The sequence below is a fragment of the Barbus barbus genome (genome assembly GCF_936440315.1).
Source record: "Barbus barbus genome assembly, chromosome: 45".
Classification (NCBI taxonomy): domain Eukaryota; kingdom Metazoa; phylum Chordata; class Actinopteri; order Cypriniformes; family Cyprinidae; genus Barbus; species Barbus barbus.
In genome coordinates, this window is record NC_136723.1 from 4,534,749 (window position 1) to 4,548,898 (window position 14,150).

General features: G+C 35.9%; 1 protein-coding gene across 1 annotated transcript in view; it reads right to left on the minus strand.

Moving 5' to 3' along the window:
- Positions 1-14,150, minus strand: part of LOC306864237 (muscle, skeletal receptor tyrosine protein kinase-like) — a 30,209-nt gene that overhangs the window by 3,857 nt on the left and 12,202 nt on the right. The window contains exons 7-14 of the mRNA XM_079408089.1: positions 12,060-12,219; positions 9,856-9,862; positions 7,394-7,657; positions 3,279-3,442; positions 2,797-2,820; positions 2,377-2,465; positions 1,072-1,231; positions 717-903 (exon numbers count right to left, since the gene is read on the minus strand). Coding sequence (XP_079264215.1) covers positions 717-903; positions 1,072-1,231; positions 2,377-2,465; positions 2,797-2,820; positions 3,279-3,442; positions 7,394-7,657; positions 9,856-9,862; positions 12,060-12,219 — 1,055 coding nt within the window. The remainder of the gene's footprint in view (positions 1-716; positions 904-1,071; positions 1,232-2,376; positions 2,466-2,796; positions 2,821-3,278; positions 3,443-7,393; positions 7,658-9,855; positions 9,863-12,059; positions 12,220-14,150) is intronic.

Here is a 14,150-nt window from a genome sequence, read left to right on the forward strand (position 1 = left end):
AGATTTCAGTTCCAATCTTGCTCCAATAAACCTTTGTTTTCAAATCATCCTGAACACTTTGATTTCAGGTGTGTTTGATTAGGGTTGGAGCTAAACTCTGCAGGATGGTATCCCACCAGGAGCAGGGTTGGCCATCCCTGCACTAGAGTGATTTTGATTGTGTGTCCTGCTAGGGTTAGATTTAGGATTTGGACTATGATTGTTTAATAGGAATGTTGTTTCAGGACCAACAACAGATGTTGAGACCAATGCCCTCCCTACTTGATACATCTTGTTACATACAGCAAGTATGCCCAATCCTGTTCCTGAAGTCTTTACTTTCTGCAATTCAGCTCCAACCCTGATCAAACAAAGTTATACCAGCTAATTAAGATCGTCAGGTGCAGGGTTGGAAATAAACTCTACAGGCACCCCATGTCCTACATCAGTCCTCATGGATCACAAATCCTAAAGCAGGGTTCCTCTAATCCACCCCTGGGGGGCCAATGCCCTGCAGAGTTTAGCCCCAACCCTGATCAAACACAACTGAGCAAGCTAATCAAGGTCTTCAGAATCACTAGGAAATCACAGGAAGGTAAGCTTGATCAGGGTTTGAGCTAAACTCTGCAGGACATTGGCCCTCCAGGACTGAATTTGAGGAACCATATTCTAAAGGTTTGAGCCATCAACTAATCCCAGTGCAGGTAATTGTATTGACTTTTCAGTCCATTATTCACCTTTTCCTCTTTTGCCACATTTTCTTTCGCCTGTGGCACATGAGGATGAGTATGGTAAAGAAGGCCACCCCAGCGAAGCCAGAAATTATGAAGATGATAACGCTCATTGAGTAGACTGTAGACACAGGAGGAGGTGGGTAAATCTGGACCGGTTTTGTAATGGAGGGTGCAGTCTTCACACTCATAACTGAAGAAAAGAAAAATAATTATAAGCCAGGACCAGCATTTGTTTTATATTTCAGAGTTAGCTGACAATCTAGCATTAGCTACCTTTAGCTACGTCAAAAAGATTTTAGAATTTTCTCAGCGTTGTTCTAGTTTATCTTATTTATTAGTGAGATATACATTTATATACCTTCCCCACATTTGGGCACTAGACAGTACTCCCAGCGCACTATAGGGTTTGTGGTGTAGCACCATGGCCTATCGCTCTCTCCGCCTGGGTTACGACAGTAGTTTTCTGCATTTTGCAACTCAGGAATCACATCTACAGAGAGTCTATGCTGATGGGGATCCTGATTGGGATAAAAACAGAGCGGTCAACCAAGAAACTCAAACCTCTGTGGCTAAATTCAATATTCCCATTGTCCCTAATATTTCCAGCACTGCCAGGTTGAAACCCACCGCATGCATTAAACTTTTCCACACTGTTTTGAAAAAGATACAAAATCTTCTCCATTCAAAACTTCATTTCAAAGGAACCCCTGGAATTATGTATTTTGACCCTCCATTGTTTTTGCTGTAAAAACATTAGTTTCCTCTGTACATATCTTCTGAAGGTCACTGAGCGCATGCCAACGTGCAGCATTCGGATTCTTTAGGGGTAGGTTATAGTTAGAGGATAGTGACATTAAAAAAAGTGCATATGATTATAGCCACAGGGGAAAATGATAGCATGTTAAAATGAATATTTATTATTATTATTATGTGCAATTCTAACCCTTTGCCCAATACTTAGCAATGCTGGTTAAATCCTCCTCCAGAGCATCTTGGCATATGCCAATAGCATATCTTTGTCAAAAATATTGTTATTAGCTATTATTGTCGTAATCTTTATCACATGACTGTATTAACCATTGTTGAAGACTAGACAGGCTGCATTACCTGTAACAGTAATCTAAAGATAAAGTTTATCTGTTTCTGCCACGGGATTAACATCCCATGGTAACTAGGAATTACAGAAGCTTCAGTCTGGATGCAACCCTTAAATGATCTGAGATGACTGAACACCTGAGATAAGATGATGCCAACCCCTCAGAGGACCTCAGAGGATGCCAATGCTCAGACAACATACATAATTACCAAATTTTGCCATAAGTTAAATATATTAAGGTTCTGCAATATATAAATATATTGTGGAAACTTAATTTCCTGTAGAGCTGCTTTGCAACAATTTGTATCGCAAAAAGCGCTATACAAATAAACTTGAACTTGAACTTAAATAAATAGCTACTTGTCTATCTACTAGCTAACATTATTTCGCCTGCCCATGCGGCCTAGATTACATCATCCTTGGTGAATAGGAGATAGAACTAGTTATTACAAGATTGTGAAGATTAAACTTTCTTCAGAAAAAAAGCATTAAATAATTGCACAAAATAAGAGTATAGGAACATTTATTTGTCAATTTTGTTATTCTGATTTTAAAACAAATATTTACCTGCTGGTTCCATCGCTGACAGGAAATGGAAGATGATGTCAAGTTGTGAGTTCCTTGGTAAAATCTTCCTTTGTCATTGTAGCATGTTGCTAAAGAACATATAAACTGTAAATGGTCAAATATACAGACATTTGTGCTTTTATAATAATTATTGTAGTTTAATGCTGGAGTCCAAAGGTCTGTTTTTTGTTTTAATAAACAAAACATCTGTCATCTGTTTTAAAATAATGTAATAATTAATAATTACTATTAATTTGATCAAATCAAATCAAATTATTACATGATTTATTATTATTATTATTATTATTTATATATAAAAAAGTAGTTCACATGCAAGTGTAAATAAAAATAAATCTCTATATCTCTCCAGCTTTTACACCCCACCACATATGAAGAAAACAGAGTCAAAGTCTCACTTACTTGTAACTTGGCCTTTATTGAGATCTGTATAACACAAAAAAAGTGTTTTTAAATGAATTATTTATTTTACTCATTATGTTTAATTATTTTTCTGTCATGCAGATCATTTCTAGAAGATATACACAACATAATTGTCACTCTCCTGCAGTATATAATTATAATTTATTTGCTGTTTCCCACTAAATTTTACCAATCCATGAACAAGACAACAGCTTGCAAACATGGCATGGAAACATTAAGATGGGAACATTTACTCAGCTGTCCAACCTCCTCAACTTCCTCACATGCTTTGGCTATAAACCACCCTAATCTTGTCCATCTACAGGTCTGCTGTCCTCACAAGGCATTTCACATAAACAAATAAAATCTACAGCATTGTCCTGCCAAGAACCATACGTGGCGGTTTTTCCACCCATTGTTTTCATGGGATGGATGCTTTATGAGCATCATTGACAATCAGCCCCAAAGCGTGTCATGCTTACCAACGTAAGGAACCGCTGTGCAAGAGGATGGGTCTGCTCGTTGGCTGGGTAGAGAGGTGCATTCTGGGAGAATGATGCTATGTGGGAACCCTCGATGAGATCTTTCCTCAGCAGAGCGCCACTCCTTATAACAGTACAGCTCTTTCACTGCCAGACAGTGCTCCCTGTGACACAACAGCACAGTGTATGTAGAAATATATATATATAGCATGGGTGGTTTAGTGGTTAAAGCTTAGGGCTCGCATTTGAAAACTTTCTGGTTTCTGGGTCAACCACCATTGTTTGCTCAAGCATGATAAGCAAACCTCAGGTTGCTCCACTACTGTGACTTGCTTTGGATAAAAGCATCTACTAAATGACTGCTTACTAAATAGCACTATGGGTCTTTTTTTGTATGTGGTGTCGTGTCTGTGCCTGAGGAAAATAATGTCATAAAGTAGACTACATTTGACTAATTTTATTTTATTTTATTTTCAAACTAAAATTATAATTTTAAATTATTTAATTATTTAAAATATATTAAGTAAATTAAATATAATATAATACAAATATATATGTGCACAATATAATATAAATACACCTGTTTCTTACGGGGGCCCAGCAGTGCACAACACAACGAAATCGCCACAACACAATGCATAGAACTAATTTTGTTTTGCTGTGCTAGTTTTGCTGTGTCCCTAATATCAGAGCTTGTTTCTATTGTGTTGTGCTAATTCCTTTGTGTTGCGGCTTGTTTCCGTTGTGTTGTGGCTTGTTCCCATTGTGTTGTTCTAATTCCATTGAATTGTGCTAATTTCGCTGTGTTGTGGCTCATTTCAGTTGTGTTGTGCTAATTTGGTTGTCTTGCAACTTGTTTCCATTATGTTGTGCTAATTTCGCTGTGTTGCGACTTGTTTCCGTTGTGTTGTGCTAATTTTGTTGTGTTGTGCTAATTTCATTGTGCTGTGACTTGTTTCTGTTGTGTTGTGCTAATTTAATTGTGTTGTGGCTCGATTCCATTGTGTTTTGCTAATTTCGTTGTGTTGTGGCTGTTTCCGTTGTGTTGCGCTAATTTTGTTGCGTTATGCTAATTTCATTGTGCTGTGCTAATTTCTCTGTTTTGCGGCTCGTTTCCATTGTGTTTTGCAAATTTTGTTGTGTTGCGACTTGTTTTCGTTTTGTTGTGCAAATTTGCCTGTGTTGCGGTTAATTTCCGTTGTGTTGTGCTAATTTTGTTGTGTTGAGACTTGTTTCCGTTGTGTTCTGCTAATTTCGCTGTGTTGCTAATTGTTTCTATTGTGTTGTGCTAATTTCTCTGTGTTGCGGCTCGTTTCCATTGTGCTGTGCTAATTTTATTGTGTTGCAACTTGTTTCTGTTGTGTTGTGCTAATTTTGTTGTGTTGCGACTTGTTTTCGTTGTGTTGTGCAAATTTTTTTTTGTGTTGCGACTTGTTTTCGTTGTGTTGTGCAAATTTTTTTTTTGTGTTGCGTCTTGTTTCCATTGTGTTGTGCTAATTTTGTTGTGTTGCGACTTGTTTCCATTGTGTTGTGCTAATTTTGCTGTGTTGCGACTTGTTTCCGTTGTGTTGTGCTAATTTCGCTGTGTTGCGACTTGTTTCCATTGTGTTGTGCTAATTGCTCTGTGCTGCGGCTCATTTCCGTTGTGTTATGCTAATTTTGTTGTGTTGCGATTTGTTTCCGTTGTGTTGTGCTAATTTCGCTGTGTTGCGACTTTTTTCCGTTGTGTTGTGCTAATTTCTCTGTTGTGCGGCTAGTTTCCGTTGTGTTGTGTTAATTTCGCTGTGTTGCGGCTCCTTTCCGTTGTGTTAGGCTAATTTTGTTGTGTTGCGACTTGTTTCCGTTGTGTTGTGCTAAATTCTTTGTATTGCGGCTCATTTCGGTTGTGTTATGCTAATTTCTCTGTGTTGCGGCTCGTTTTCATTGTGTTATGCTAATTTTGTTGTGTTGAGACTTGTTTCCGTTGTGTTCTGCTAATTTCGCTGTGTTGCTAATTGTTTCTATTGTGTTGTGCTAATTTCTCTGTGTTGCGGCTCGTTTCCATTGTGCTGTGCTAATTTTATTGTGTTGCAACTTGTTTCTGTTGTGTTGTGCTAATTTTGTTGTGTTGCGACTTGTTTTCGTTTTGTTGTGCTAATTTCTCTGTGTTGCGACTTGTTTCCATTGTGTTGTGCTAATTTTGTTGTGTTGCGACTTGTTTTCGTTGTGTTGTGCAAATTTTTTTTTGTGTTGCGACTTGTTTTCGTTGTGTTGTGCAAATTTTTTTTTTGTGTTGCGTCTTGTTTCCATTGTGTTGTGCTAATTTTGTTGTGTTGCGACTTGTTTCCATTGTGTTGTGCTAATTTTGTTGTGTTGCAGCTCGTTTCCATTGTGTTTTGCTAATTTCTCTGTGTTTCTGCTAATTTCTGTTGTGTTGTGCTAATTTTTTTGTGTTGCGACTTGTTTCCGTTGTGTTGTGGTAATTTCTCTGTGTTGCGGCTCATTTCCGTTGTGTTGTGCGAATTTTATTGTGTTGCGACTTGTTTCCGTTTTGTTGTGCTAATTTTGTTGTGTTGTGACTTGTTTCCATTGTGTTGTGCTAATTTTGCTATGTTGCGACTTGTTTCCGTTGTGTTGTGCTAATTTTGCTGTGTTGCTACTTGTTTCCGTTGTGTTGTGCTAATTTTGTTGTGTTGCGACTTGTTCCCATTGTGTTGTGCTAATTGTTTTGTGTTGCGGCTCATTTCGGTTGTGTTATGCTAATTTTTGTGTTGTGACTTGTTTCCATTGTGTTGTGCTAATTTGTTTGTGTTGCGACTGATTTTCGTTGTATTATGCTAGTTTTGTTGTGTTGCGACTTGTTTCCGTTGTGTTGTACTAATTTCACTGTGTTGGGAATTGTTTCCATTGTGTTGTGCTAATTTTGCTATGTTGCGACTTGTTTCCGTTGTGTTGTGCTAATTTTGCTGTGTTGCTACTTGTTTCCGTTGTGTTGTGCTAATTTTGTTGTGTTGCGACTTGTTCCCATTGTGTTGTGCTAATTGTTTTGTGTTGCGGCTCATTTCTGTTGTGTTATGCTAATTTTTGTGTTGTGACTTGTTTCCATTGTGTTGTGCTAATTTCTCTGTGTTGCGGCTCGTTTCCGTTGTGTTATGCTAATTTTGTTGTGTTGCGACTTGTTTCTGTTGTGTTGTGCTAATTTCGCTGTGTTGAGGCTCGTTTCCAATGTGTTATGCTAATTTTGTTGTGTTGATACTTGTTTCTGTTGTGTTGTGCTAATTTTTTTGTGTTGCGACTGATTTTCGTTGTGTTATGCTAGTTTTGTTGTGTTGCGACTTGTTTCCATTGTGTTGTGCTAATTTCTCTGTGTTGCGGCTCGTTTCCGTTGTGTTATGCTAATTTTGTTGTGTTGCGACTTGTTTCCGTTGTGTTGTGCTAATTTCGTTGTGTTGCGACTTGTTTCTGTTGTGTTGTGCTAAAATCGCTGTGTTGAGGCTTGTTTCCATTGTGTTGTGCTAATTTTTCTGTGTTGCGGCTCGTTTCCTTTGTGTTATGCTAATTTTGTTGTGTTGCGACTTGTTTCCGTTGTGTTGTGCTAATTTATCTATGTTGCTGCTCATTTCCATTGTGTTGTGCTAATTGTGTTGTGTTGCGACTTGTTTCCATTGTGTTGTGCTCATTTCTCTGTGTTGCGACTTGTTTCCGCTGTGTTTTGTATATATATATATATATATATATATATATTTTTTTTTTTTTTTTTTTTTTTTTTTTTTTTGCAGAAACTGCTAGACAATAACTGGTAGATAATTTGTTCCTGTGATGGCAAAGCTGAAATTTCATGTTTGTTTGTTTTTTTGTTTTTTTGTTGCTTTTTTCATTTTAGTTCTTAATTAAAAATCAATTACATTCCTAATGCTGTTGTGACATCATGTAAGTACAGAATAAGAGCTAAAGGCCAGCCATTTATCAAAAGGTTAATGTTTCACAGCTCACCAGTGCTGTTTCAGTAAAGATATGCTTTTTTCTGATGCAATGTTATGAAATCTGATCCAGTTAACAAATAATGACTCATAGCCTATATGTTTCTTTGGCCTCTTCTGGTTTACTGTATATTTTCTGGTTATACTCTGCATTACCTGCAGATGGGTTTGGGTGCTGGTCCGAGTCCAGATGGGTTGCAGTCCTGGAAGGTGGCGTGACAGAGCAGTGATCTAGCGGCGGGCCTGCAGAATGAGCTCACCCCGTCCAGCTCCCCCCATGCGCTCTCGGCCAGGTACTCCTGCATGTCCTCCGGGTTTGGTAGAGAGTAGTTGAAAAACACCAGCGCGTCCCGATGGAGCTCGTTCCGACACACGACGCCTCTGTATGTGCTGCAGTAGCCAGCGCTGCCTTTGTACAGTCTAAATCAGATAAGACATCACAATGCACCATTAAACACAGCAAATGCTATGCGGTTGCAAAGGCGTTCTGGGTGGCTGCTATAGGCTGTTCTTTACATATGTTCTGGGGGCCGTTTAATGGTCCAAGTCAACTCTTTTAAAAAGAAGTGCACTTAATTGTAGTGAATGTATACTTGTAGAGTAATTCAGTGTTATTTATATCATTATATATGTATGTGTACTGTGTATATTTACATACAGTATATATTTTGAAAATATTTACATGATTATACATTTATATATCCATATTATTATATTTTATATTATGAATAAATATATTTCATATATAAACATAACATATTTTTCTTAAATATATACATGTGTTTGTATTTATATATACATAATAAATACACACAGTATACACACAGTAATTATAAATATATTTAGATACTAAGTTTCAGTAGAAATCACATTAAAACATTTTATTTTGAAATTACACATAAAGATGTGCTTAAGTCCTATTTAAGTGGTTAAAAAGCCTTTCTAAATTTCAGCTATTTGCATTTAAAATAAATGTAAACTATTATACTGTATATTTTCATTTAATTGCAAAAAACATGGAATTCGGTGTCCGAAAACTTTACACTTAGTTTACACTTAAGTATATTATTTTGAAATATATTATTATCGTCTTAAAGCATGCTAAAGTGAAAAGAGCACATTTAAATACTTTGGCTCCAATATATTACTTGGGTCCCTCCTTCAATTTACATTTTTTACTCAATTTAATTGTATGCCAGATAAAACTCTTAAGTCTGATGGTTTTGAAACGTAACAGCTCTCCTCTCCTCAGAAATAATAACAAACTGTGTTTATGAGATTTTTTGTTTATGAGTTTGTAAGTTGTCAAAGAGTAACTTTGCCCTCCATCATTGACTTCTACTAAACAGAATGGTTCAGTTATGTAAAGATGTCCCTTCAAGGCTTCCAAACATGACTGACTGTGACTGCGTGCTGACTCATGTACACACTGCACAACTGACAGAAATAAGGAGCAGTTGTCATAATTAATTCAGTCTGTGTAACTTCGTTCTAATTGCATCCAGATGATGAATCTGAACTGTAGGATAATAGCTCGGTTTATTTCAGTTCATGTGTAACTTAGACTATATGACGCGTGTGGTTTGACGGCGGGAGTGTACTGCATTATCCAGCACATGTGTATATTTACATTTATCATTTCAATCAACAGAGACACACTGACTCAATTTGAGCAGCTCTTTCCAATGAAACAGCTCTTCTAAGTGTAAACGCATGCTCTTGAAGAAACTGACTGGACTGACTTCATAAGCAGTCAGCTTGAGCCATGCAATATACTTTTAGATTATGAAGATTTTTTATCAATTGTATTTCCATAGCTCTCAGACTAAAGACAACGTCATATTGAGTGACCAGACCTAGTAACATGATTGACTATCAACACTCAATCATAGTGTGGTGAATCTCACAAAAACATTTAATTACAATATAAATAAATAAATAAATGCATAATATTTTTCATGTAAAAATTTTTTTTACACATTATTTACATTAGAAGACAATTCAACACACCCCCACCCAATATGTATTATGTATGTCCCATTCATAAGTTTTTTGGTTTCTGAAGTCTCTTCTGCTCACCAAGACTGCATTAGTTAGATCAAAAGAACAGTAAAAACAGTAATATCATATAAATGTCATTGTTGATCATTGTAATGCATCAATTTATTTAAAAATAAAATCAAAAAAAATTTTTTTTAAATAAAATAAATTTAAATTAAATTAAATAATCACTAACAATGACAATTAAAAACAGGTAGAAAAAAACACCCTTAAGCCTTTTCTTTTTTTTTAATTAAGACAATTGCACATATCCTCTACTCGATTTATTTTAAATAATACATCTGTTTTTCTATCTGTTTTTTGTTTTGTTTTTTGCACAAGAGCATGATGGGGTTTTTTTTGCCGTACAGTGAGAAAGGTGCTAGGTAATGTGTTTAACAATCATGCAAATAAGGCCTTAATAATGCCAACATTTCTTTTAATTTCGGGGTGAAACCCAGGCAAGTTCTTAACAGATTTTGTGAGATTTACCCAGGTAAAATCCATAGAGAAAATACGGCCACAAGGTATACTGCCTGTTAAAGTACCACTTAATAGGATGTAAATTACATTCTTACCTCCATTCTATGGGAAAGTTACAGGATCCAGAGTCCATCACCAGAAACAGACCGAAGAAGAGAGAAGAACACAAACAATATCTGCTTAATGTCAGAGAGCAACACATGCTTGCTGCAGGCCTGAACATGCTTCTGTGACGCAGTGATTGTGTGAATGAGACGAGGACACACACAGAGCACGGGGGTCTTTCTGCAGATACAGAAGGTGTGAAGTTTAATGGCCCTCCTGATTTTAATGTGACAGGCCTCAAGAACCTACTTCACAGTAGCAAACAGTTTACGGACTTGAGGTCTTTCTTTTTAGATACCACTTCCATAAGAAACAAATAACAATAAATATATTTCAGAATAGTGATTGACCAATACGATATATATACCAGATATGTATACCAGAGAGCCATGTAATAGGGAAATGCTGGTACTTGTTGGTAATTTTTTTGGTAACAAAAAGATCAACACAGGCATATATTATTCAGTTAATTCAATAATTCAGTGCCGTATTGCCTAATCATATTGTACACCTTCTCTACATAGCTCAAGCGGCACAAGACGGCTTTTGGGGCATGTTTGCACAAGGATGTATTTCGGGGCTTGGAGGAGGCAAAAGAACAGCTATGCAAACACAGGGGAAGCTGAGTGAAATACTGGCAGCAGAAACACAGCTGCTGAAACTTCGAGAGCAGTCACTTCATATTTACACAGAGCAGCCAGAGAAGCATATGGCTGAAACAGTGGGTCACAGCAGGGAGGTGTTTACAAGACTTCTTTCATGGGCCTTTATCAGCAGAAGCATTTCAAATTGATTTTGCTAAAACATTATGACTGCTGACATCACAGCCTGACAATAATACACTCCAGTGGTAACTTGGTACTCTGACTGTGTGATCTAGTGCTATGATATTTATCAAGGCGGTATATGTATATATATTATGGTATTTTACTACTGTTTGAAAGTTTGGGTTCGGTAAGATTATGTACATGTATGTGATTATGAACATGAAATTATCCTGTTTCACAGAAATATAAATAGGAAGGCAAACAAAGCCCAAATTCCCTTAATCTTCCATCACAATGAGAAAAAACAAAGAATATATTTCTGATGTGCAGCAAAAGATAATTGAGCTTCACAAATTAGTGAAGTGGCTTTAAGAAAAGAGCTATAGCAGTGAAATTCCCATTTCCACCATCAGGGCAATAATTAAGAATTTCCAATCAACAGAAAATGTTACGAAACTGCCTGGAAGAGGACGTGTGTCTATATCGTCCTAATGCACGGTGAGAAAGAGAGTTTGAGTGGCTAAAGACTCTCCAAGGACCACAGCTGGAGAGAAAGGTCAGAAAACCTTAAAAAAATATATTCAAACAGCACCTACATCACCACATGTTGTTTGGGAGGGTTTCAAGAAAAATTTTCCTCACTCATCCAAAAACAAACTCCAACATATTCAGTTATCAGACACGACTGGAACTTCAGATGGGACTGGCTTCTATGGTCAGATGAAACTAAAAAATGAGCTTTTTAGCAGCAAACACTCAAGATGGGTTTGGTGAACACAGGGATAAAAAGTACCCCATGTGTACAATGAAATATACTGCTGTATTTTTGATGTTGTGGGCCTATATTTCTGCTTGAGGTCCTGGACATTCCCCCCATGTTAAATTGTTATTATCCAATGAAAGGTTAGATTTCGTCAAAGGATTAACAATGTAGATTAATTTTCGCAGCCTTCTTTGATCATATTTCCAAGGGTGCCAATATTTTTGGCCATGACTGTACATGTACTATAGGATCATTTGGACACAATGTTAAATCTTTTGTTTATAATAGTGATACTTCAGCTGTTTTAAGGTACCAAAAGTTCATAACAGACTAATCATCATGAAAGCCTGTTCGTAACATCTAATATGCAGCAGATAACAGGCGTTTGACAGCGATAACAGTTATGATGACAGCTGGCATACATAAAATACTGTTTCATATCACACATATACTCAGAGTTTATAACCCATATAAATATTTACCATGTTAGCTGTACCTCCTGCTAAATAGCATAGTAACTATATTGATTGTTACTGCAATAAAATGGTTCTTTTTATATAATTTTTTTTTTTTTTTTACAGTTGAGTATCAAAAACGAGAAATTTGTGGCTTTTTAGGGACAAAGCAGCAGACAGTCTAGTGAATCGAGTAGGAATCAGCTCACCTGAGACGGTTATTTTGGCTGTGGCTTTGACGGTGTTGGCTCCTCCGCTGTGCTGGTTAGTAGCCTGACAGGTGTAGAGAGCTGGTTTACGAACCACCACACGCAGAACAGACACAATGACTTCATCCACCAGAGTCTCCTCCACTGACGCGCCGGAAATCTACACACAACAAACAAATCATAGCAGGTACACCCTCACATGCTTTAAGTACCGTAATGCCTCTACACTTTATAAAATGACAATGTGTGCAATTTAAAAGACACAGGAGACTATATAAAAATATGAAGCACAACAGCATTGGTAATAATAATAATAATACATGCTTATTGGTTACCGAAGGATCATGTGACACTGAAGTCTAGAGTCATTATGCAGAAAATTCAGCTTTGATCACAATAATAATATACAGTATATTCACATAAAAAAAACATTTTAAATTGTAAAAATGTTTTACATTATTACTGTTTTTACTGTACTTTTGCTCAAATAATTGCATCCTTGGTGAGCAGAAGACATTAAAAATGATCAAATAATAATAATAATAATTTTACAGACCTCAAAGGTAGACGTTATAATAATAACAATCAAAACAATCTTCTTGCAAGTAGCCATGCAATATAACAGCTACAAATTATTATTTCTGCATTAATAGAAATCCAGATGTACATACGCAGATGTGCATATATATGGCTCATCTAATCAACTATTTTTTATAAATAAAACATTTATGATATTATCTTTAATAGCACAGAAATTATACACCCTGCAACGTGGGACTATTTGTTTTTGTAGTACAAAATAGTCACTAGCGATCTCCACTGTACAGTATATGTGCAGAATAGAATAGAAGTGATGGGTCACATGATTATTCCAACTATTATAACAAATCCCTCTATTTATCGTTTAGATGTGCTAAGACTCCTGCTATTTTGCTAATGTGTTTTGCTGAGTTTATGAGACGATCATGAGAGCCTGTAGGAATGTCGATCACGGCTCTATATTTGACAAAGTGCTCATGCAGCTGATTTTAGAAGCACTTCATCAGGCTAAAGAAAACTAATGAGCTGCGAGTCCTGCTAGATACACATTCAGACGACTCATTTTAATCATCCATCTAATAACATCGCACGGGTTTCAGGGATGCTTTGCATGTCAGAGGTCAAAGTTCACCTCTCTATCTTTATCTATCTGCTCTGACAGCTCTAACTATTCATCATAACAATATAAATGCTTTTTATTAACTATTACTATACACAAGATTATTAGTGAAAAGAGCTCCAAAGGCAAAATATTTAATGATTTGGTCTTGCAACCCAATGATATTCTAATGCCTAAATGACAAGTAATATAAAAGTATAAATATAATATAAAATATAAAAGTATTTATTTATTTGTTTGTTTGTCTGTCTGTGTGTTGGTTTGTTTGTTTACAGTTGCCAATGCAAAATTTCTTACCTTGATTTAGTTTTACTGAACTAATTAATCAGATTTGTATAATATCTGTTCCACAAATACCAAAAAAAAGGTAAAGAGACAAATTATTACAATAACACTTTGTCATCAATATTATATAATTTATAATATATGTTCCACAAATTAAATTAAATTAAATTAAATTTAATTTAATTTAATTTAATTTAATTTAAAATTTAATTTAATTTAATTTAATTTAATTTGTATGTATGTCAACACAATATGTATAAAATAAATACATCAAAATAAAATGTTTGTGCATAAATGAAAGTGTATATGTGCAAACCTAGTGTACAGTAGATACTAGTGCAACCTAAAACATTCTACAACAAAAAGATCACCCAAACACAAGAGAAAATATAGCAGTTTGGTCATCCAGGGGTTAAATCCTCCATATTTAGGAAAAATATGGCCTCAAGCGGAGAGATCATTCTCTACTTCACTACTTACTGATGTTACACATCGTGCCAAAAAATAGAAGTTTCAACCACAGCCGCTGAGCCAAACCAATATTTATCTACACATATCTCAAAAAATATCGTATTAAAATATGATTGCTGGTATCCAAATGAAAACAGAGACAGCAGAGCTTGTTCAGAAGCCTGAGAAATTTGAAT